This window comes from Mastomys coucha, unplaced genomic scaffold (assembly GCF_008632895.1).
Source record: "Mastomys coucha isolate ucsf_1 unplaced genomic scaffold, UCSF_Mcou_1 pScaffold21, whole genome shotgun sequence".
In the NCBI taxonomy this organism is placed as follows: domain Eukaryota; kingdom Metazoa; phylum Chordata; class Mammalia; order Rodentia; family Muridae; genus Mastomys; species Mastomys coucha.
Window position 1 is genome coordinate 109,535,850 of NW_022196904.1, and position 24,699 is coordinate 109,560,548.

At 38.8% G+C, this 24,699-nt stretch overlaps 1 protein-coding gene across 6 annotated transcripts in view; it reads left to right on the forward strand.

Annotated features, from left to right (window-relative positions):
• Positions 1-21,464, forward strand: part of LOC116102882 (ATP-binding cassette sub-family A member 3-like) — a 139,290-nt gene extending 117,826 nt beyond the window's left edge. For 5 of the 6 annotated variants that reach the window (XM_031388115.1, XM_031388117.1, XM_031388116.1 and 2 more), the window contains 10 exons: positions 2,438-2,657; positions 3,121-3,285; positions 9,316-9,503; positions 10,472-10,597; positions 10,835-11,029; positions 15,601-15,788; positions 16,220-16,390; positions 16,758-16,948; positions 20,739-20,812; positions 21,311-21,464. In XM_031388115.1, the coding sequence (XP_031243975.1) occupies positions 2,438-2,657; positions 3,121-3,285; positions 9,316-9,503; positions 10,472-10,597; positions 10,835-11,029; positions 15,601-15,788; positions 16,220-16,390; positions 16,758-16,948; positions 20,739-20,812; positions 21,311-21,451 (1,659 nt within the window). In that variant the 3' untranslated portion in view covers positions 21,452-21,464. The remainder of the gene's footprint in view (positions 1-2,437; positions 2,658-3,120; positions 3,286-9,315; positions 9,504-10,471; positions 10,598-10,834; positions 11,030-15,600; positions 15,789-16,219; positions 16,391-16,757; positions 16,949-20,738; positions 20,813-21,310) is intronic. The other variant, XM_031388118.1, reaches the window with a different exon arrangement.
• Positions 21,465-24,699: the final 3,235 nt, after the last annotated feature.

Here is a 24,699-nt window from a genome sequence, read left to right on the forward strand (position 1 = left end):
CTTCTCCTTCTTCTCCTTCTTCTCCTTCTTCTCCTTCTTCTCCTTCTTCTCCTTCTTCTCCTCCTTCTCCTCCTTCTCCTTCTTCTCCTTCTTCTCCTTCTCCTCCTTCTCCTCCTCCTCCTCCTCCTCCTCCTTCTCCTCCTTCTCCTTCTTCTCCTCCTCCTCCTTCTCCTCCTTCTCCTCCTTCTCCTCCTTCTTCTCCTTCTTCTCCTTCTTCTCCTTCTTCTTTCTCCTCCTCCTCCTCCTTCTTCTTTTTATTTGTTTTTGGTTTTTTTGTTTTTCAAGACAGGGTTTCTCTGTGTAGCCCAGGCTGTCCTGGAACTCTCTCTATAGACCAGGCTGGCCTTGAACTCAGAATCCACCTGCCTCTGCCTCAAACTGCTGGGATTAAAGGCGTGTGCCACCGCTGCCCAACTTCTCTGCTCCTTTTCAATGTTGTGTTCAGAGATAGCTGGGACAATTAGGCAGGAGAAGGAAAGTAAAGATGTACAACTAAAAAAAGAAGTTAAATTTGTTTTTAGATTAATTGATTTTCTTTTAGTGTATGGATGTTTTGTTTCCATATAAATATGTGTACCATGTATGCATCCAATACCCCTGGAGTGCCAGGTCCATTAGAATTGGCATTATGGATAGCTGGGAGCCACTATGAGTGTGCTAGTAACTGAAGAGAGGTCTTTGCAAGACCAACCTAGTGCTCTTAACCACTGAGCCATCTCTCCAACCTCTGCAACTTCCTGCTTCTAAAAATCTTACTCTGCCTTTGACATTAGCTTATCTCTTCATTAGACGTATATTGGAAAGTATAAACAGAAACATATCTTTTATGAACTTAAATTTAAGTAAATGTTAGAATTATTAACCTTACCAAGGATTTGCATAGCTGAGTCAATATTGATTTGGAGATATGCCTCAAAATATGCTGATTCTCCACTCCATAAAATCTTGAAGGAGAGTATTTTCTTTTCCAAGCTTTAATGCCTCAGACTCTATGCACTTTACCAATATTGTTAGTGGATATTTTTTCCTCATTCAAAAACTATTTCTTCGTAAGACATGATGTAATTATTCTGGTTTTTCATAAAGAGCTAATCCATTACTCCAACATTACTTTTAAAGTAATGAGCCTTTTCCCACTGATTTGAAATACTCATTTTATACTGTAATACTTAACAATGTGCGCTTAATTATATTTTGTATTGTTTAATTCTGTCCTGTTGGTGTGTATGTAATGGACTGCTTTATGATAGTACTAAAGACTGAACTCAGAGCCTTGTGCATAAAAGCAAGAAGTCTGCACCTGAGGCCTTTTTCCAACTCCATAATGTGCTGCTTGTAACAGTCTATCTCAACTGCAGCAGTGTTCGGATATATTTCATTCTCTTTATGCACTGCCATTCCCCCACTCTCTCTACTAATTTTCTTTGGCAGAATGTCCCATTTGCCATGATATGTTTTTTGTTTTCATATAAACTTTCAAAGCAACTTATTTCAAGAAAATCCTTTCATTTAATTTACATTATTGTTTAATTTCCTGTTTTTGCTATACTGACTCACATCCTATATAACAACAGAATACATGCTTCACCAGGTAAATTTAAATGAAACCAGTTCTAATTAAGGCTTTTCTCACACTTGTGCCTTAAGGTTCCCACAATTTCTTCCTGACTATACAGTCCACTTTGTTGTTAGGGGGACATACAGTCCCCTGTAATGAGGGGCATTAGGTTGTATAATTACTGATTCTCTTCACATGCTTCATTTAAACACTAGTACTTGGAAATACTTTCTATTTCCAAGAACTACACAAGATTCTAATGGGACATTCTTAGTTTAGCCTTTCTTTCCATGAATTAGTGATCTTGCTAAATAATCATGTTATTGATCAGAAGGTACAACTGTGTTATTTTTAAAGAATTGAAATTACAAGCCAGTATGTAGATTTTGGAAATGTCCTTAGTAGCACTAGTATTTTTTCTAAATATATACCACTCTAACTCTGTGTGCTCTTCAGTTCCCTTCTCAGTTGTAATTCAGAGGAATTGAAAAATAATCCCAAGGTTCAGAATAGCCACCAGAGGCACACTGAGCAAAACAGCCATAAGGGAAGTCCTAAGAAAAGTGACCTATAACCAAGGTCCTTTTTTTCCAAGGAAAATTCTGTTTGGCTTAATACAAAGATAATTACTTTGAATTTGATCATGGCTATGGGAAATAGGGACTGTTTCAAAGAGGAGAAAGACAGAAAGAGAAACTTAGTTACTGTGCTCATTGTAATAATCTCAGTTGAAGAAACGGTTCACTTTAAGGCTTGCACTCTAAAGCTTAAAAATTAAAAAAATAAATAAAATTTAAAAACATGAGTGCCTAATAATTATGATCTAGTAGAAACAGTGGATGCACAGTATATCCTTCATCCCGATTTTCTATGTTCTAGGGCATATTCAGATTCTGCCAACTGGAGGCATTTGTTGTGCATTACAACTTCCTGGACACAATTCTGATTTTTATGCTTTTTGGCTGGTGTGTTGTTCCTCTCACTTATCTTGGAAGCTTCCTATTCAATAGTAGCACTGCTGCCTACATCAAAATCACGCTCTTTAACTACTTTTCAACTATTTTCAGTATCATCATTTACACTATCGTGCAATTTTATGGTAAGAACACCATACAATTTCTCCTTTTTCCAGGAAATAAATAAATTAAATAGGAGTGAAATAATGTGAGAATTTAAAATTAACTGATGAATACTTTCCAATAATATAAAAAACTGTGATTTTGGAAATCAGCAAATATTTATTGAGTGGTTATTTATTGAGGTGGAAGAGAACGGGGAGGAGAGAAAAAGGAAAAGAACCAAGAATAAAAAGAAAAGGAAAATAGATTCTAGGAAGTCACTGTTACCAAAAGCTACTCTTCGATTGTGTGATTAATACTGTTATTTTCCCACAAGCTTTCTGGCTGGGTACAAGTGGCAACCAGTGGTGCTTTCTCAAGGATTGTCTGATAGTTTGAGAATTGTCTGAGAATCGCTTAACCACATGGGAGAAGTTTGTTTTAATAAGGAGGTTCACTACTTTTCTTATCACTGAAGCTAATCTTTTATCTTTTTAATTACAGGTAATGACTTTCCTAACTTTGTCCACATCCTCATAAGGGCAATTTTAATGACACTGCCTAGTTACAATCTTGCAATGAGTATCAGCAAGTATTTTGATGACTATGAGGTGAAAAGATTGTGTGCTAGGGAATTCAGAAGCATTTACATGGATTGCAGTGACCCATGTGAGTATTGGGAACTCTCTGGGTTCATAAAAACACTATATTCTTTTCTACTTTCTATACTTCTACTAAGATTATGTCAAGTAAGAAAACCTGGTTGTCTTCCATTTGAGTAGAATGAGCTGAGATGCAAATTGGAAGTACATTACACCTAATCAATGAAATGCTTACACAAACTTTATTGTTGTTGTTTTTACCTTTGAAGAATGTATGGACAGCCAATAAGAAGCAGTTAGAACCCCAAGTAAGCATGACCAGAAAATACCTCTCCACATCACATTATTGTTTGTTAAGACTACAGAATAAAGAATTCTAAAAACTGCAAGAGAAGAATTTCAAATTACTTACAATGACTAATCTCAGAATTATATCAGTCATCCCTATAGAAGCCCTAGAAGCCATAAAAGCATGGAATGATGTTTGAAACTCTGAGAGAAAGTGAACTGTTCACAAAATTTACTCTAGCTATCAAAGTTAACTTTACAATCAATAGAAATTGAAAACCTTCTCAAGTAAACACAAACTAAAGCAACTCATGCCCCAGTAAGATATCACTATAGAAAACACTTAAAGAAGCCCTATATGAATGTAAATAAGAAAAGCAGTCATGACCATGGAACTCAGGAAAGAATTCATTTTATGAAAGGAATATATAAATAAATGAGAACTAAGGAAGAAGTAAAAATTTTCAACTCAGTAAACTATTAAACTTTGAGATGAATAAGGGGAAGAGAATAAACAATATTCAAACCACCCAGGAAAACAGCAACAATCAGCAAATACTTCTCAAGATGTTTTAGGATCCTTTGTGCTGGGAATCTGAGAATCATCCGCTCTCCTCTATTTCTATTATTCTTTTTTTTTCTTTCTTTTTTTAATTGGATATTTTATTTATTTGCATTTCAAATGTTATCCCCTTTCCCTGTTTCCCCTCCAGAACCCCCCATCCCATCCTCCCTCCCCCTACTTCTATGAGGGTGCTCCCCCTCCTACCCACCTCCCTGCCCTGGCATTCCCCTATACTAGGGCATTGAGCCTTCACAGGACCAAGGGCCTCTCCTCCCACTGATGCCCAACAAGGCCATCCTCTGCTACATATGCAGCTGGAACCATGGGTCCCTCCATGTGTACTCTTTGATTGGTGATTTAGTTCCTGGAAGCTCTGGGGGTTCTGGTTGGTTGATATTATTCTTCCTATGAGTTGCAAAACCCATTCAGCTCCTTCCATCCTTTCTCTAATTCCTCCACTGGGGACCCCATGCTCAGCCCAATGGTTGATTGCAAGCATCTGCCTTTGTATTTGTCAGGCTTTGGCAGAGCCTCTCAGGAGACAGGTTCAGAGATTCAGTCCCTTATCATCAAAGTGGGAACATAGCAGATCTAGGCAGGCATGGTGCAGGAGGAGCTGCAGGAGGAGCTGAGAGTTCTACATCTTTATCTGAAGGCTGCTAGTGGAAGGCAGCTAGGGTGAGGGTCTTAAGCCCATGCCCACAGTGACACACCTACTCCAACAAGGCCATACCTCCTAAAAGTGCCACTCCCTGGGTCAATTATATACAAACCATCACATAGATATCTATCAAATCCATCTGTAGTTTCATTGTTTCTCTATTTAGTTGCTGTTTCAATGACCTCTCCATTAATGAGAGTGGGGTGTTGAAATCCCTCACTACTATTGTTTGGAGTTCTGATTTGAACTTTAATAAAGTTTCTTTTACAAATGTGGTTGTCCTTGAATTTAGGACGTAGATGTTCAGAATTGAGACATCACCTTGGTGTAGACTCAAATCAGTAGGCCTTCCTCATACAAACTATAAACAAGATGAGAAAAATAGGAAAGCAATACCCTTTATAATAGTCATGAATAATATAAAATATCTTGATGTAACTCTAACTGAAGCAACTGAAAGACCTATATGACAAGAACTTCAAATCACTGATGAAAGAAATTGAGGAAGATATCAGAAGATGGAAAGACCTTCTATGCTCATGGATAGGTACGATTAACATAGTGAAAATGGTCATTTGCCAACCTACAGAATTAGTGCCATTCTCATCAAAATTTTATAGACTTTGAAAGAGCAATTCTCAGCTTTATATGGAAACACAAAGAATCCAGGATAACCAAAACAAACCTGAACAATAGAAGAACTTCTGGAGGAATCACCATCCCTGACCCCAAGCTACTACAGAGCAACAGTGTAAAAACCATATGATATTGATACAGAACCAGACAGGTTGATCAATGGAATCTAATTGAAGGCCCAGAAATAAACCCATACCTATAAACAATTGATTTTTTACAAAAAAAAAAAAAAACTAAAACTTTATAATGGAGGGAAAAAAGCATCTTCAACAAATGATACTGGTTTAACTAAATGTCTGCATGTAGAAGAATGTAAATAGGTCCATATTTATCACACTGCACAAAATTCAAGTCCAAGTGGATCAAGGACTTCGACATAAGACCAGATATGCTAAATCTCATAAAAAATAAATTAGGAGATAGCCTTGTATACCTTGTTACAGGAGAGAATTTCCTGAACAGAACATCAGTGGCTCAGGCTTTAAAATCAATAATTGCTAAATGGGACATCATGAAACTGAAAAGATCTTTACTAACTCTACAGCCAACATGGAGCTAATATTCAAAACATGTAAAGAACTCAAGAAGTTAGATACCAACAAATCAAATAACCCAATTTTTAAAAAATGGGGTACAGAGCTAAACAGATTTTTCAACAGAAGAATCTCAAATGGCCAAAAGCACTTAAAGAAATGCTCAACATCATTGGTTATCAGAAATACAAATAAAAACGGCCCTGATATTCCACCTTACACCAATCAGAATGGCTAAGATCAAAGGCTCAAGCAACAGCACATGCTGGAGAAGGATATGGAGAAAGGGTAACACTCCTCCATTGCTGGTGGGATTGCAAACTTGTACAACCACTCTGGAAATCAATCTGGCAGTTTCTAAGAAAAATTGGAAATAGTTCTACTTGAAGACTCAGCTATACAGCTCCTGTGCATATATCCAAAAGATGCTCCACCATACCACAGGGGCACGTGCTCCACTATGTTCATAGAAGCTTTTTTTGTAATAGCCAGAAACTGGAAACAAACAAACAATAATAAATATAACAACAACAACCACTGATACTTCTCACATTTTTCCTCATGATATAAGAGGAGGAATCTTACCCTAACTGGATTGTAAGGCCTACTTTACTCATATCTTAACAAAATGCTAGCTGGCTGACTCTTGAAGCATATTAAAGGATTATACACTATGGCAAAGTAGAATTTACCCATGTATGCAGACTGTGTTCACCATGTGAAAATTATTCTGTATTATACACCTCAACAAGCTTGAAACAAAACTATACAATATGATTATTTACTTATGTGAAATTCCAATTTCATGAAAAGCCAAAACTAACATCGGACTAAATAGAGAAAGACTCTCACTCATTTCAGGAAGAAGATAGGAACTGCCGTTTTACCATTACTGTTTAATAGCACAGTGGGCATTCTAACAACTAAAATTACGCATGGAAATAAAGGGTAGCTTGTAGAGAATGAACAAAGGAAAAATACCTCTTTTTATAAATGGCATGATCTGATATGTAGAAAATCCCAGTTGATCTCTTCAAACTGTTTGAGGCACTGAACAAAGTTTAGCAAAGTTGCAGATTATAAGATCAGTATACATAAAAACAATCTAAATAGTTCCATGTATTAGCAATAAAACATCTGAAAAGGAGATAAAACAATTTAATTTATATTGACATCAAAAACAGCATAATTGGGAATAAATTTAGGCAAAAATTCTACATTGACAAACATAAACCATAGCTTAAAAACATTAAGAGCCGTCTTTGGCTGCATTATCATATCTTGGCTTGCATAGACTACAAAAGATCCTGGGAGTTGGAGATAGGGGTAGAGTAACTCAGAGAATAGGAGAGTCCACAGTTAAAACATGCATGTGGTCATTTCATTTTCAGGAGAAAAAAAGAAAAGAAAAGAAAAGAAAAAGAAAAAAAGACACATGGAAGAGTCTTTAGCAAATGATGCTAGGAAAACTAAATACCCATATGCAAAAAAGTAAACTCAGGTCTTCACGGTAGAACACACACCAAATTTAATTCACTGTGCATAAGTCATCTAAATGCACAAACTAAATAGAGAGGTTCAATCTTAACAACATGAGATTGAGTTTAGTGAATGTGACACCAAAAAGCACAGAGAAGATAAAAATAAACATATCTCATAAAAATTGAAGACTTTTGGCTTCACAGGGCTCCATCCAAAAAAAAAAAAAGAGGTGAGAAAAATTGCACAGAAAATGAGGTCAAGTGTTCGTTGAGTGTATAGTAAGTTTGTCTCCCACCGAACACTAGCGAAAGGGCCAGGCTCAGCTTGGTGGTAGGTCACTGAACGTACCTCTGAGTCCATTGTCAGTCCTCAGTGCCAAAAGGACAACAGAAAAGTTAGAAAATCAGTAAAAAATCAACTTTTATAACAACTATAAATGATCACATCAAGGAAGATTGAATAAGATAACAAGATGATTACTTATTTGCTGAATCCTACACTTCTTAAATCTAACTTAAAATTGAATGCCTGTGAACCTGGGACTTTGGAGAAAGAAAGAAGGTCAGGGCTCAACTATAGAGCAGGTTAAAGGCCAAGGGTAGCTACCAGCAAGTCTCAGATTCCAGGAAAGCAAGAAACAGGGATGAAATTAGCTGAAATGCCCAACAAAGGGGAGGGAAAAACCTATAGAAACCATATCCAGAGGTTAGGCACAGCCCCCGGTTGGGGGATGTGGCTGCCCACTCATCTCCAAATTCTTAACCCAGAATGGCTCCTGTCTAAAGAAAATATGGGGACAAAGTGTGGAGCAGAGACTGAAGGAAAGGCCATCCAGAGACTGCCCCACCTGAGGATCCAACCCATATACAGGCACCAAACCCAAACACTATTGTAGATGCCAAGAAGTACTTGCTGACAGGAGCCTGATATAGCTGTCTCCTGAGAGGCTCTGCCAAAGCCTGACAAATACATAGGTGGATGCTTGCAACCAACCATTGGACTTAGCACAGGGTTCCCAATGAGGAGTTGGAGAAAGAACTGAAGGAGCTGAAGGGGTTTGCAACCCCCATAGGAAGAACAACATCAACCAACAAGAACCCTCCAGAGCTCCCAGGGACTAAACCACCAACCAAAGAATACACATGGAGGGACCCATGGCTCCAGCTGCATATGTAGCAGAGGATGGCGTTTTCTGGCATCAATAAGAGGAGAAGCCCTTAGTCCTGTGAAGGCTCGATTCCCCAGTGTAGGGGGATGCCAGCATGGTGAGGTAGCAGTAGGTGGGTGGGAGGGAGAGCATCCTCATAGAAGCAGAGGGAGGGGGTATGGGAGAAGAGGGTTGCAGAGGAGAAATTGGGAAAGAGGATAAAATTTGAAATGTAAATACATAAAATATCCAATAAAAAAGAAAAATGCATATACAATTATTTTAGATAGTTTAGTGTAATCTTTGATGCTAATTTGTACATTGCCAATGAAAATTGTTATTCTATAAGGTGTATTTATAAATTTGTTCTACAAATCAGAGATCATTGTCATTGAAAGAGTAACAATGAAGACCAAGTACTATATTCATAAGGTTAAATAACCAAAGATTATTCTTCTGTACAAAAAAAAAAGAGGCCAGTCTCAGTTAAGTGAGGTGTCTCAAAAAACCAAAGACAGAGATCACTTTTTTCCTGTATGTCTTACTATTTTGCCCCTTCTTAGAATCTGTACCAGTTTGTTTTTAATTCAAACAATTTGTTTTTGTTGCTATTATTGTTTTACTTATTCATTTTACATCCCATTCACAATCTCCCTCCCAGTTACTCCCTCCCATAATTCTTCCCCCATCCTCCCTCCTCTGAGCAAGTGAGACCCCCTGGGAATTCCCTAACTTGTTCTGTACTGGTTTTTTAAGTAAGGAGACTGTGTCTCTTGTATCCACAGACACTCAGAACAACGTGTATGGCTTTGGAGAGCATGGGATTGGGAAGTTTCTGATCACACTGGCTACCATGGGCTTGGTTTTTCTCCTCTTGCTTTTATCCCTGGAGTCTGTTTCCTGTAGTCTGAAGAGCTTTGTCTTTCGAAACATTATCTTTTATTTCTACAATAAGTTCAGAAAAGGCAGGCATGTAAGTATCCAACTGCACTTTAAGTATAATTTAAAGAAAGCAAACCATTTGATCAGAAAAATTATGAATTTATGTTTTCTCACTTCTTTTACTTTTTAAAGAAAATATTATTTAATTACACTAAAATAGATCTGTGGCTCATTTGAGGTATAAGCATCTTAGAGTTTAATACAAAATTTTGAATCCTCTAGGAAATCTGTCTAGGGTTAGCTACAACTGAAATAATTGCCTTTATGCTAGTAAGAACATATCACTCTAACTATAGAAACATGTTTTTTATTCTTTGAGAACTTCATACACTATGTTTTGATCATATTCCCTCCCTTCATTCAACCCCTCCCAGATCCAGCCCCTATTCCATATCCACCCAACTTTATGCCCTCTTTTTATATTTTAAACCCATTGGGTCCAATTTCTGCTGCCCAAATATTCTTGGATGTGTACTCTTAAACTAGAGTTCATACCTTTAAAGGGTTCATTCCTTTAAAGAAATTGATGTCTTCCAGCAGACATCAATTAATTACTAATAGCTCCTCAGCTACCATTGGGATTTTGTGTCCACCTTCCTGTCAAATTCCATGCTGGGATTTTTGTCTAGCTTGAGCTTGTGCAGGCCCTGTGCATGCTGACTCAACCATCGTGTGTATGTGCACATAACCTACTGTGTTCAGAAATCACTGTTTCCTAGTAGCCATCCACTGCCCCTGGCTCTTACAAAATTTTTATAGCAATTGTTTTATAGGATTCTGTCTGACTTTCCTCGACTGTCATATCTTCTAAAGTAGAGCCAGCCAGAAGTATGTTTGCATGTAAGAATTCAGGAGACAGAAATGTCCTAGAAACTGCTCAAGTATTTTCTCTTATCCTTCAGATTATATCCACAGGTTAGCTCTCTTAAACCTGTTGGCTTAAACCAGTTCTCTGTAGACTGTTCACATGTGTTACTACCCCTTGCCTTGAAAATATAGGCTGTAGTATCTAAGCAAAGAACCAAAGAAGATGAGGATGAAGAAATAAGGAAAGAAAAAATAAAAGTCTTTGCACTGCTGCTCAGGTTACAGAACACCCCATTGATCCTTAATGAAGTTACAAAGGTAATGGCTAGTTACAATGGTTACTGGCTAGCTGCCTTGGGGTTTAAGTATCTTCCCTGCCTAGAATTTACCTGAGGCTGTACTGGTTCACTGCAGTTCTACAAAGGGCTGGAAGGGAGAGGACTCTCATGGAATTGTCACAGTTTGTTAACTTTGAGAGTCTAAGGTAATGGCTGTGGTTGACCCATGACCAGTGTCTTGGTACATTGTGAGTTTCCCTTTTTTTAACTTTCTCAGATTTATTTTAAGTGTCCTGTTGTCAAGGCTGTGGAAAATATCTCCCTTGTAGTCAAGAAGTCTGAATGCTTTGGATTGCTTGGATTAAATGGAGCAGGAAAAACTACTACATTCAAAATGCTGACTGGAGAAGAGACTATCACCTCTGGATTTGCCTTTGTTGATGGCAATAGTGTCACTAAAAATCCAAGAAAGGTACTTCCCTTCTTAGCCATTGATCTCGTGTCTTAATAGAGGAGTTAACCAGGCAAATTGTTACAGAATGGGGGGGGGAAGCTAAGGATCCTGAAATGTAAGTCCTCATATCTCAGAATTGGCAGAATATGAGGCTGCACTGAATTTGAAAGAAAGAAAGTATCCCTGCCCGTGAAACAAAATGTTTGGAAATAAATACAGCTGGACTCAAGGAGAACAACTATTACCTATAACCTGCTCTGACATAGAGTTTGAACTGCACTTAGAAAAAAAAATGGTTATGAGAAGAAATAGAAAAGATTGAAAGGATTTAGCTCTATTTGTATGTAAGTTTAAAAGAAAGAAGGAAGGAAGAATGAGAGAGAGAGAGAGAAAGAGAGAGAGAGAGAGAGAAAGAGAGAGAGAGAGAGAGAGAGAGAGAGAGATGGTACCCAGGTACCAGTCACCAAGATAATAAATATCTTGAGAGAATATGTTTGGAGGGTATTGGATCTTGAGGCATCAATGATACATTTAAATTAGAATATAGACTGAAGAGGATGAACACAAGATAGTAAAGTGATAAGTACAGATGAAATTTAAATTGTCAAAGTGGATGAGACAGTCTATCAGGAATATGTACAATAGAAAGAATATAAACTTAATTTGGTAGGTTATCAATACTGAAGTACTGAATAAAGGAACTGGAAAAGAAATCATAAAAAATTGGAGAGTTAGCTGAGCGGTAGTGGTACACGCCTTCTTTAATCCCAGCACTTGGGAGGCAGAGGCAGGTGGATTTCTGAGTTCGAGGCCAGCCTGGTCTACAGAGTGAGTTCCAGGACAGCCAGGGCTACACAGAGAAACCCTGTCTCGAAAAAACCAATATATATATAGTGAGAGTTAGAGGGAAAATCTGGCTAAATTTTTTTCTTTTGAGCCAGATAAAAAATAAACTTTCAAGAAAGAAACTGACTAGTGATTTTGGGTACAGTCAACCTGTAAATTGTCTAGTGGGTTTCCCTGAAGCCTGGTACAGTGGAGTAATACATAGAGAAGCTGGGTGATAAGGATAAAGTGTATACACGAGTTTGAAGAAAGCTGCATATGCAACCAACGGAAGTTGAAGAGTTACACCTGGGATGTCAGTAGATTGCCAAAACAGACCAACTTCTAAGAACCAGAGCATATTTACCTCATGGCAGAGTGGAGGATCTAAACTGAACAAATGCATCCACTACTTAAGCATATAAGAAGACAGTGTATATGGGGCACAGCTAGTGACCCTCAGTCCTTCTTGCACCCAACTCTGCTCCATTCTTTCACTTTAACATGCTATATATGCTATATATGTTTATATACAGTTAACTACAAAGGTCTGTTTTCATTTTATTAGAGATATGGTTGTGTACCATTCAATCTTTTCAAAGTTGCCAGATTGCTTCCCCTGGGTAGCTGTGTGAGCATGCACAGTGGCGATGTATGACGGTATCTATTTCCCCTCGTTTACAACAACAGGTTATTTGACCCAGTCTGTCATTTTTTGGGGGGATGTGGTCCATTTTTTTTAAATGTCACTTTGAACAGTTTTTCTCTTATTGTGAGTAAGATTATATAACTCTCGAAAATATTTAAAAGATACCAATTTTCTTTCCTATAAGTAGTCCATGTGTTATCCTTTATACATTTCTTTTTTCTACATAGCATTTTATTATTGAAAAGATAACATAATACTAAGTACATTTTATAAGGTTTTTTTTTTAATATCACCTCCTGCATATCATGCTTCCAGTTTCTGCACAATAACACCTAGGCAACATCATGTTAGATTTAACCAAGCTGTCAGGTGAGAGACTGCTGTCTTGAGATGAGCTGTTCCTAACTGATTGACTAGTCTGGCCTTCTCTAGTAAATAATCCACTGATTAATTCATGTTTTAGGAAATAATGTCCTCCCCTATAGTCTTCCCAATCTCTATGTAAAGAAACAGCCATGTTAAAAAAACAAACAAACAAAAAACCACGGAGGAAAGCTCGGAGTGGAAGCTGTAATGTGTCACAGTGTGTTTCACAGTACACTCTTTTGTCTACACTTATTTGCTTGCGAATGTTCATTGCAATGACTTGATGGTCTGGCACAAGGCCTCTGGTTTCTGCTACACTAGCAGTACTGGGACTTCACTGGGACTCCTCACAGATTTCCCATTGTTGCTCTGTGTCATGGAGATCTCTTTTGAATCTGTAGGGCCAGCTCCTTCATGCACTGCAGCAGTTCATCGATGGGGTAGATGTCTGAGAGGTATCTGAGCTGGTCAAGCTGCTGGTTCTCTCACTCTCATGCCCTCAGCTCACCTGCAAACCCCACATTCAGGACCAGCTCTACTATTACAATCCAAATGATTATGTCATAGCTAAGCACACCTGAATAATGCCAGCCATAATGATTTAAGCATTGTATTGCAAGCCAAAATGATTATATTTAGCCAGGCACATCTAGTTTATTCACAGGCCAGCAGCAGACATGCAGTTTCAAAGTAAAAGACTATCAGAATCCAAACTTTTAACAGGAATATAACCGTTGTGTTTTATCACCTCCTAATTCAGTATGTTCACAATACATTGTAAATTGTCTTTATGCCATAATCAACTCATACTGTTCTTTCTTTTGTATAAGCCCTTACCTAAGACACAGATGAATCTATCCAGCTTATATTTCTTTGAAGAACATAGCAAATTTTACTTAATAACTTATCCTTAGAGTGAACTAATCCTAAGAATGAACTCTTTATTGTTGACCTTTAGGCCCTATCTTCTCTAAGTAAATTTTAAACTTTCCCTCTCTTTAGAGTATCAGCGTGCCTAGGTCCTCAGAAGAAGTAGAAGTAGTTGACATTGCCAGGCCCCTTCCTTTTTCCTCATATATGCCTATTAATTTTGAGACCATCCAATGAGGGAGCTTCTTTAAAGGTCTTGATCATTCATGTCTTTACTTAACCTTTTAAATAGGCAGGAATCGTGGCTCCATCTCCAAAGGATGGACACAGTCATTCTGGTTCTCATCTGCACTGGTTCTTGCCAGGTGGGAGAAAAACTCCAAGGGGCCTTGCCTCAAGGAAGTGATTTACAGAACACTCATGCACCTTTCCCAGGAGAGACAGCATGGCTTCTGCCACAGACATGCATGTTCTTCCTGCTCCCCTCATGAGTCTGTTTCTACATGTGCTCATCCTTTGATCTGGCCCCAGAGGTCCTGTGTTTCTCTTCGTTTTCCTATATATTTTCTGTTTGAATGATAGTACACATATACCTGTTGACTAGTTTATTCTTTTATCTTCAAATTACATTCAACTTCATGTTAATTTTACTTGATTGATTTTTTTATTCCTGACACAATTATTTTATTTGCCTGTACTTGTTCATATGTATGAATAGTTATGTGGGTAAACGTGCACATATTTGTGTTTGGAGAGGCCAGAGGTCAACATTGGGTATCTTCCTCAGTCATTTTTCCACCTTAATTTTTGAGACAAAGTCTCTCACTGGAGCTGAAGTTCACATGTTGACTAGGCTTCCTGGCCAGCAAGCCCTCAGGATCTACCTCTCCCCTACTACTGCCAGGCCCAGCTTTTTATGAGAGGACTAAGGATCTGAGCATCAGTCTTCAGGCTCCGATGAAAAGCATGTTACCAACTATGCCACCTCCCCAGGCCACAAAACATAAGTTTTAGCTAAGGAATTTTCATTTGTTTCTTTATTGTGGCTTTATTTTCTGTTGTGTTTTCTTACTTATCTGAAATGCAAGCTTTTTTCATTATCCTCATTTAAGGATAGTTGTAAAAATTTCTTTAAAATTTGCCTCTGATTATTCCAGTATTGTATTGAGCTCCACTTTCTACTGTGTTCACTCAAGTGTGATTAATTGGCATACATCTTTTGCCAATTAATTTTAGGTTATATCCTGGACATTATTAATGAAGCATTGGGGGGGGGTTAATTCTCCTATATTCCCTCAACAAATTTTGAGTATTTTAACTGGCATTTGAGAAGGCTGAATTCGCACTGTAAATTTTACTCTACATTACTCATGAAGTGATAAGTTGCCTTAATTCTTTCAGCATTAACTTGGCTAAATACATTAAAATATATATTTCTATATAGTTTATATATATACAGGTAGCTTATAATTCCTGTCTGTGAGAGAGCTGATCTGGCAGAGATTAGCTGACCTTTGATGTAAACAAAATACTGTAATTGGGATATTAACATAGCTAGCTGTCTCTTAAACACTTAAACAAATGTTTAAATAGGCAACTTCATCTAATAGACAACGACCTATTTGAGGCACATAGTAGTAATATACAATACATATATGTTGAAATTCCAGCTAGTGATATTAATGCCTTATTTTACTTCACTGAACTCCCCCTATAAAAATGCTAAGGGTAGAAGAATAAACCATTCCTAGTGGGAATTGTAGGGGTATCCTAGTGGGAATTGTAGGGCTCCATATGCTGTACCTCATCCCTATGAGATTTATACTCTGTGGAAGAGCTGACATGGATCTACTGCTCATAGTTACCCTTTTGGATTCAGATTAGGTCAAGAATTGGTTACTGTCCTCAGTCTGAATCTGTGCTGAACCACATGACAGGCCGGGAATCGTTGGTCATGTATGCTAGGTTGTGGGGGGTCCCAGAGCAAGACATTAATGAGTATGTGGAAGCCTTTCTGCATTCAATGCACCTGGAACCCATTGCTGACCAGTTTATCCACACGTACAGGTGAGACGTTGTGTCATTGCTGTTAAGTGAACTATCTTGTGCTTCTGTTGTTTAGAGTGAATGCCAACAAAGCCCACCTCTACCTCTGGCACATGGAGGCATTGATTAAAATAACCTAGCACCCTGCCAAGCTCAGACATCAGGAAAACAACATATCCTACTTGGAACTTGGATGGAGTCAACCTTTTGCATATTTGAACAATTTTTTGCATTAAAAAAAGAATCTCTGTAACTTCATGGAGATAACATACATGCACACACATGCACACACACACTCACACACACTCACACACACACACACACACACACACACACACACACACACACACACACTTGAATCATCCATTTTGAGTCTTATCTAGTAACCTGAATGTACAAACAATCCTATGAGTTAATGACATATATCACTCTCTCTTCTTCACATTATGGAGTGCTGGAAGCAAACGTAGGCTAAGCACTGCTATCGCCCTAATGGGAAACTCTTCAATTGTCTTCTTGGATGAACCATCTATTGGCATGGACCCAGTAGCCCAGCATCTGCTCTGGGACACAGTTACATGTATCTGTAAGACCGGTAAAGCTATCATCATAACTTCCCACAGGTAAGAGCCATTGGAAGCCTAGCTGGAAACTAGAAACTGCAATGGGTATAGGATGAAATTAATTTCTGCCAGGACTATGAGTCAGTAAACTTTCCTAAACATAGGAGTTACAGAGAAGCAACTGTAGGTGAACCTGCTACATGTGAGAGCTCAACTGACTGATACAATCAACTGAGAGAAATACTAGTTAGCAAATCCAATGAGGATTTGGCTATGTACTGCTTTAAATTTCCAAATGTCCTCTTTCCAAATATGATCTTAGTGGTGACCATCTGCAATGCCAAGGCTTCCAGCTCTAAGACTTCCAACCCTAGCTGTTTAATGTATTCCCTGAGTCTCCTAAGACATATCTTCTTTTTCCTCCCAGAATGGAAGAATGTGAGGCCCTCTGTTCTAGGCTGGCCATCATGGTGAAAGGGAGGTTTACATGCCTAGGCACCCCACAGCACGTCAGAAAGAGGTTTGGTCATGTATACACTCTAACAGTAAAGATCAATATTGCTAAGGATGAAGATAAAGTAGAAGAGTTCAAAAATTTCATTAAAGTAACTTTCCCAGGTAACATAGATAGGTGTAGTTGATTCATCACTATTAAGTCATGTTTACTATTCTGTTACATGGTTTCAATTATACTTCTCATTGAATTGCTCATGTTTATTGAACCCTTATACTAAACTCATTTTAATAATTCCTGTGAATTTCTATGCGTTGTGTAAAGTTTGTCTTCAACACTGGAGCCTTGCTGTTAGTTTGAAGAACAACCTATTGTCTTAGCAAAGGCCTGTATTGTTTTGGAATTTCTGTGTGATCCCTTTGACCAAGAACTCAATATACTATAACCCAGCCTTGGTTATAGAAGCTGTGTTTGGTGACAAGAAATGGACAATCAGGACTCAGTCCCCCCCACTATTTGGATACTTCATTAGAAGCACCTTCATATACTTCAGGCAATTTCTACTGGTTTCCATACCAGACCTCAAATGCCCCTCAATTATAGCTGTCTCTCCCCACATGCCCTCCTTCTCTCTCTCCACCTGATCCTGCCATTCTTGCCCCCTCCCAGCACTCAATCCACCCACAAAATTTCTTCTCCATGTCTTAGTCCCTTCCTCTGTACCTGACCTCTCTGAGCCTACAAATTATAGTTGAGTTATTATTATTATTATTATTATTTATTTATTTAATAATATCAACATCTATATATAAATGAATACAGACCATATTTTTAATCTTTCTGAGTCTGGGTTACCTCATTCAAGATGATGTTTTCTAATTCCATCCATTTGCCTACAAATTTCATGACAATTATTTTTAACAGTTGAAAAATACTTCTTTGTGTAAATGTACCATATGTTCTTTATCCATTCCTCAGTTGAGGGACATCTAGATTGTTTCTAATAACAAGCTATTATAAATAGAACAGTAACAAATGTAGTTGAGCAAGTGTCCTTGTGATAAGATGAAGTGTTCTTTTGATATACAACTGAATCTTGAGATTGATTCCCAATTTTCTGAAGAACTGCCATACTGATTTCCACACTTATGTCCATAGTGGCTATACAAGTTTGCACTCCCACCAGCAATGGATTAGTGTTCGCCTTACTCCACATCCTTGCCAGCATGAGCTTTCATTTATGTTTCAGATCATACCCATTCTAACAGGTATAAGATGGAATCTCAAAATAGTTTTGATTTGCATTTCCCCGATAGATAAGGATGTTGAGCATTTTTTTGTTTCTCAGCCATTTGAGTTTTCTCTTTTGAGGAGTTTCTGTTCAAATATGTACACATTTTAATTGCATTATTTGCCTTGATATCTAGGGTTTTTTTTTTATTTCTTTGGATATTTGGATTTATATAGTTTGGATATTAGCCTTCTGTTGGATGTGTAGTTAATGATATATACCTATATATCACAAGATATTTTAAAAAATAGAAATTAAAAGAATATATAGTATATGTATGTCTTTGTGTAAAGAACAGTGAATTCAAAACAAAGCAATTATGCTTAAGAGTCTGTTCTTAAATATTAATACAATAAAGAAAGCTAAGAGATGCTTAGCCATAGAAACTATAGGGACTTAACCAAGAAAGTGGTTGCCTTTAAGGAAGAGAAAATTAGTTGGTCACAACACAGATGACATCTAGAGTATTGGTGTTGGTTATATTTAACCTTACTGTGAGTCACTAAGCTATACATGATAGTTACTTTCTGTCACTCTGACAAATTACTATGACTAAGGCAACTTCTAGGAGAAAGTTTATTTGTTTTTATTAGATATTTTCTTTATTTACATTTCAAATGTTATCCCCTTTTCCGGTCCCCCCGCCCAGAACCTCCATATCCAGTCCCCCTTCCACCTGCTTCTATGAGGGTGTTCCCGCACCCACCCTCCCACTCCCACCATCCCACCCTGGCATGCCCCTACACTGGGGCATCTAGCCTTCACAAGACCAAGGGCCTCTCCTCCCATTGATGCCCAACAAGGCCATCCTCTGCTACATATGGGGCTGGAGCCTTGGGTTCCTCCATGTGTACTCTTTGGTTGGTGGTTTAGTCTCTGGGAACTCTGGGGGGGTTGGTTGGTTGATATAGTTGTTCTTCCTATGGTATTGCAAACCCCTTCAGCTCCTTCAGTCCTTTCTCTAGCTCCTCCATTGGGGACCCCATGCTCAGTCCAATGGTTGGCTACAAGAATCCACCTCTGTATTTGTCAGCAAGCACTTCTTGGCATCCACAATAGTGTCTTGGTTTGGTGACTGTGTATGAGATGGAACCCCAGGTGGGGCAGCCTCTGGATGGCCTTTCCTTCAGTCTCTGCTCCACACTTTGTCTCCATATTTCCTCCTGTGAGTATTTTGTTCCCCTTTCTAAGAAGAACCGAAGCATCCACACTTTGGTCTTCCTTATTCTTGAGCTTCCTGTGGTCTGTGAATGGTATCTTGGGTATTCAGAGCTTTTTGGCTAATATTCACTATCAGTGAGTATGTACCATTTGTGTTCTTTTGTGATTGGGTTACTTCACTCAGGGTGATATTTTCTAGTTCCATCCATTTGCCAGCAAATTTTATAAATTCATTGTTTTTAATAGCTGAGTAGTACTCCATTGTGTAAATGTGCCACATTTTCTGTATCCATTCCTCTGTTGAAGGACATCTGGGTTCTTTCTAGCTTCTGGCTATTATAAATAAGGCTGAGTGGAGCATGTATCCTTGTTATATGTTGGAGCATCTTTTGGATATATGCCCAGGAGTGATCCTCAGGTAGTACTGTGTCCAATTTTCTGAGAAACTGCCAGATGGATTTCCAAAGTAGTTGTACCAGCTTGCAATCCCACCAGCAATGAAGGAGTATTCCTCTTTCTCCACATCCTCGCCAGCATCTGCTGTCACCTGAGTTTTTGAACTTAGCCATTTGGACTGGTGTGAGGTGGAATCTCAGGGTTGTTTTGATTTGCATTTTCCTGATGACTAAGGATGTTGAACATTTCTTTAGGTGCTTCTCCGCCATTCGATATTTCTCAGTTAAGAATTCTTTGTTTAGCTCTTTACCCCCTTTTTTAATAGGTTTATTCAATTCTCAGGAGTTTAACTTCCTGAGTTCTTCATATATATTAGATATTAGCCCTCTATCAGATGCAGGGTTGGTAAAGATCTTTTCCCAATCTGTTGGTTGCTGTTTTGTCCTGTTGACAGTATCCTTTGTCTTACAGAAGCTTTGCAATTTTATCAGGTCCAGTTTGTCAATTCTTGATCTTAGAGCATAAGCCATTGGTGTTCTGTTCAGGAAATTTTCCCGTGCCCATGTGTTCGAGACTCTTCCACATTTTCTCTTGGGTTTTACAAATGGTCATGTAAGCTATGATTTTTTTTCCAGATTTAATTAGCCAACTCTCTGCAGTTTTTCAAACTATAAGTAATAAGGTAGTATTTTGTAAGGAAGTAAATATATTGAGATAATTAAGCTCATCCCTGTTAGTGATTATAATCTTGAGGATTATATCATCCTTTGTATTAATTGAACATATTTTCTCTGGCATATGTGGGGACCATTAAAATAGACACTACATAGGAGTTTTTAAAAACTACCAAATAGTAGTATCCAGAGCACACCTGTAATTCTAGAACATGATAAGCAAAGGCAGTTGGATTACCATAAATTCAAGGTCAGCCTGGGCTACATAGCAAGTTTCAGATCACCCTAGACTAGCTTCAGGCCAGCCAACATTATAAAACAATACTGTATTATCATCATTATTATTATTATTATTATTATTATTATTATTATTACAAAGAAACACTATGATCCTCTCCATTACTCACTTGTCAAAAATCTTTCTCTTCTTAGGTAACATCAAATTCCAGGAATTTCATGGGACTATTGGCTACTATATTCAAAGCAAGGAAATCTGCTGGGGGAAGGTGGTTGTGAAATTCATGCCAATCTAATGTGTTAATAGAGGGCAAATAGAAAATATTGGGACTTAAGCATATGGAATGAGAATCTAATTAGAAGAGAATTAGAAATTTTGTTACTTTCCCAAGGCCTCCTGAATTTAATTGAGTCTTCTGACTCCTAAATTTTATTATTATGCCATGTTCAACAAGAGGATGGTGATGGTTAGTTAGACATGGATGGGTAGGCCTGCAGTCCCTGAACTCTGGAGACTGGGACAGGATAATCTCCAGTTTGAGTCCAGCCTGGGCTACATGTAGAATTTCTGTCTAAAAAGTGTGTGTATGCAGAATGATGTGGCAGGCACTAACGCTGCTTCCTACCTGCTTCTCCATCATTCTCTCTTGTGCTTTGTGGCTTCTTTTATCTTTTTGTCCAGGTTGGGGAAGGTCAAGTGAGGGAAGGGTCACCTAGAGATACTATGTGATAACTTTGCCTTTGTTTGTTTGTTTGTTTGTTTTAAGGTATTTGAAATTTTGGAGGAAGCTAAAGAGCTGTTCAAGTTAGAAGACTATTCTGTCAAACAAGTAACCCTCGAACAAATCTTTCTGACCTTCGCTAATACTGATAAAATGAGAACTTATCAGGAAATAAAGCTGTTGTAAGCTTGCAATCCAACCAGTGACCCTCTTTCTCAGACTGCTGCCTACACCAAACACTTAGAAGCCTTGTGATATACATCTACAAATAAAAACCCTGAGGGGGGATAGTTTGCAAGCTTTAAAAGTTAAAGTGAATAATGGATTATCTGAACTATGAAGATACATTTTGCTCTACTTCTAAATTTAAAAGTTAGCACTTTATTCTCCTTCTGCCTCCCATGCATAGCTCTAAAAGCCTCTTCAGATCTTAGTCGTGAACTAAGCCAAACTCTTAGTTCTGACACTAACCAGCTTCTTTATCTTTGCTTATTTTCTCTCCACTTCAGGTGTCCTGTCTGTTGACCAGGACTGACATTTTCTACCTTTATGAGTTCAGAGGTTGGAGTGGGGTCATTTAAAAAAAAGCATATTGATCAGTAGAAAATAAGCCATTATTTTTCTTTAGGACTATTGTTTTTATGTATATCCACATTTTCCTGCTCTCTTTTTCTTTTTTTGGACACCTTCATTGATTTGGTTACTTGGCAGTTGTGAAAAATGATGCAATAAACACTGGTGTACAACTAACAAGTAATAATAATAAAAGTTAGAGGCTAGAGTGATGGCCTAGTAGTTAAGACCACTTGTTGTACAATCGTGAGAAACAGAATTACAATCTTAAAACATACAAAACAAAGTTGGTTATCCCATAAATACCTGTAACCCTATATTGAAGAAGAGTAGAGACAAGAACATCATTGGAGCTTGCTGACTTTCAGCCTTGCCAAGAAAATGTAAGTCCCAAGTTCAAGGAGAGGCTATGCCTCAAAAGAATAAGCAGAAAGTACACACATAAACACACAGGCACATAGACAAATACCACTTTTTAAAGTTAGCTTTTCAGTCTGCTGGCATGGGAACCCTGAATCAAAGCCAGAGGAGTTCACTAAAGCAATAACAAGGGAATATCATGAGTTATGTCGGTTCGTTAATATTTAATTCTTGCAAATAAGCACAAACAGCCAAATGATGCTCATGTTATGGGAGAGGAACTCTGAGTTTCTGGCCATCTTTCTAGAATGTAATATTAGTATTAAACTTGGAATTTAGGCCATTGCTCTAAAATCATCCAAAACTAGTCTGCCACAAAAAGTCACAATTTAGCAGGGGCCTAGCCCCAGACTTTTAATGCATGAACCAGTTTTGTTTTGAGCTGTCTTTGACTGGTAAATTGTGCCCTTCCCCTAGCCTGGCAGGGGCCTGGCCTCCCTACGTTTAAATCTTCCTGCCAGAGACTTGAGCAACTAACTGCCCACCTGCTGAGCTGCTGAAGAGCTTCCTTTGTGACTCAATCCAGCTGAAACAAAGGGATTGGTCCTTGGGTTTTCCCATAAGTATTCAGAGCTGAATATTAAAATTTGAGCCTTGATCAGAGACTTTGTCTTGGCTTGTTATTTCTCTCAGTCTGCCCATCCTAATTCCATCCTTCCAGGTGTACCCAGTTCTCCATGGCCACTGGACAGCTACAGGTGGCACTCGAACAAGAGGACCAGACATGGAGAGACCAACTGAGGGACGCTGTCTTCGGTGGAGCTCCACAGAAAACGGTAGAAGTTATGTATCCCGGATGGTGGTAAGCAACATACAGCATTAATGTTAGCGTTGATTGCAAGGGTGCAAAACGGATACAGGCTAGACTGAGTCAGAGTCAGCCCAACGTTGCTATCAGCTGGTGGGGGGGGGAGGGGAGCAGCGCATTGGAATGGGGAATTTTATATAGGCAATTGTCCGCAGTCAAGAACTGCATCAGGCGAGAGGAGTAGGGCTTAAAATAAAAAGAGTAAACAACAACAACAAAAATAAAATAAAAATAAAAGATGCTAGATATTCAAATGACATGAGAGAGAGAACCCAAGAGAGAAGGAAAATGGAGAAGTCCTGCTTCCTCTTTGGCCCCTACAGGAGACATCCTAGGTTCTGGTTACATCAAGTTCTCTTCCCTCTCTGTCTATTGTCTGCCTTTGGTGCACCAATCTGTCCACTTATCAATGGGTCTTGAGGCCTGTGAGTGCAGAGATGGCATTATGGCAGTGGGGTAGATGAGAGAGGGAAGAAGTTATTTACTGTAGCTGTCCAGTGGCCATGGAGAACTGGGTATACCTGGAAGGGGAGCTGGGGATGGAATTAGGATGGGCAGACTGAGAGAAATAAGGAGCCAAGACAAAGTTCCCCAGTGTGGGAGAATGTTAGGACAGGGAAGTGGGAGTGGGTGGGTTAGTGAGCAGAGGGAGCAAGGATGGGATAGGGGGTTTTCAGAGGAGAAACCAGGAAAGGGGATTACATTTGAAATGTAAATAAAGAAAATATCAAAGGAAGAAAACAACAAACAAAGAAAGAAAAGGAAATAAAATCTAGCCACAGTGCTCCATACCCAAATACCACCGGAAGACTGCGGGTCTAGCCGGGCTCCCAGGAGTGCTGAGAAGCCTGTGAGCACAAGTAAGACCACCACTTCTGTTCAGAGGGACCTGCCCGGAGCCCTCAGTACACAGGAACTGAGGAACAACTTGGAACAGGAACCTTCTGGTTTCCCTCTGGGCCCGGAGCTGATCCTGTGCCACAGCTCTCCATACCCAAATACCACCAAGAGAGAGCTGGTCTTCCAGGAGTGTGGACATGCATATGAACACAGGTAAAACCACCACTTCTGTCAAATTCCTGGCCCAAGAGGGACCCACCCAGAGTCATCAGAACACAGGAACCAAGAAACAACCACTGGCAGGATCCTTTAGAATTCCATCTACACACCAGAGCTGACCCTGGGCCACAGCTCTCCACACCCAGATTCATCCCAGAGAGAACTAGTCTCCCAGGAGTACTGACACACAGGCTTACAGGAGGGACAAGCCACAGTCAGAGACAGCAAGACCATCTAACACCAGAGATATCCAGATGGTGAGAGGCAAGGGCAAGAACATAAACAACAGAAACCAAGGCTACTTGGCATCACTAGAATCCAGTTCTTCTACCACAGTGCACCCTGGATACCCCAACACACCAGAGAAGCAAGACTCTGATTTAAAGTCACATCTCATGATGATGATAGAGGACTTTAAGAAGGACATGAATAACTCCCTTATAGAAACATGGAAGAACACAGGTAAACAGCTAGAAGCCCTTAAAGAGGAAACACAAAAATCCCTTACTCTGACAGTACCTGACTAATACAGATGTAGAGGCTCACAGACATCCATTGAACTGAGTACAGGGTC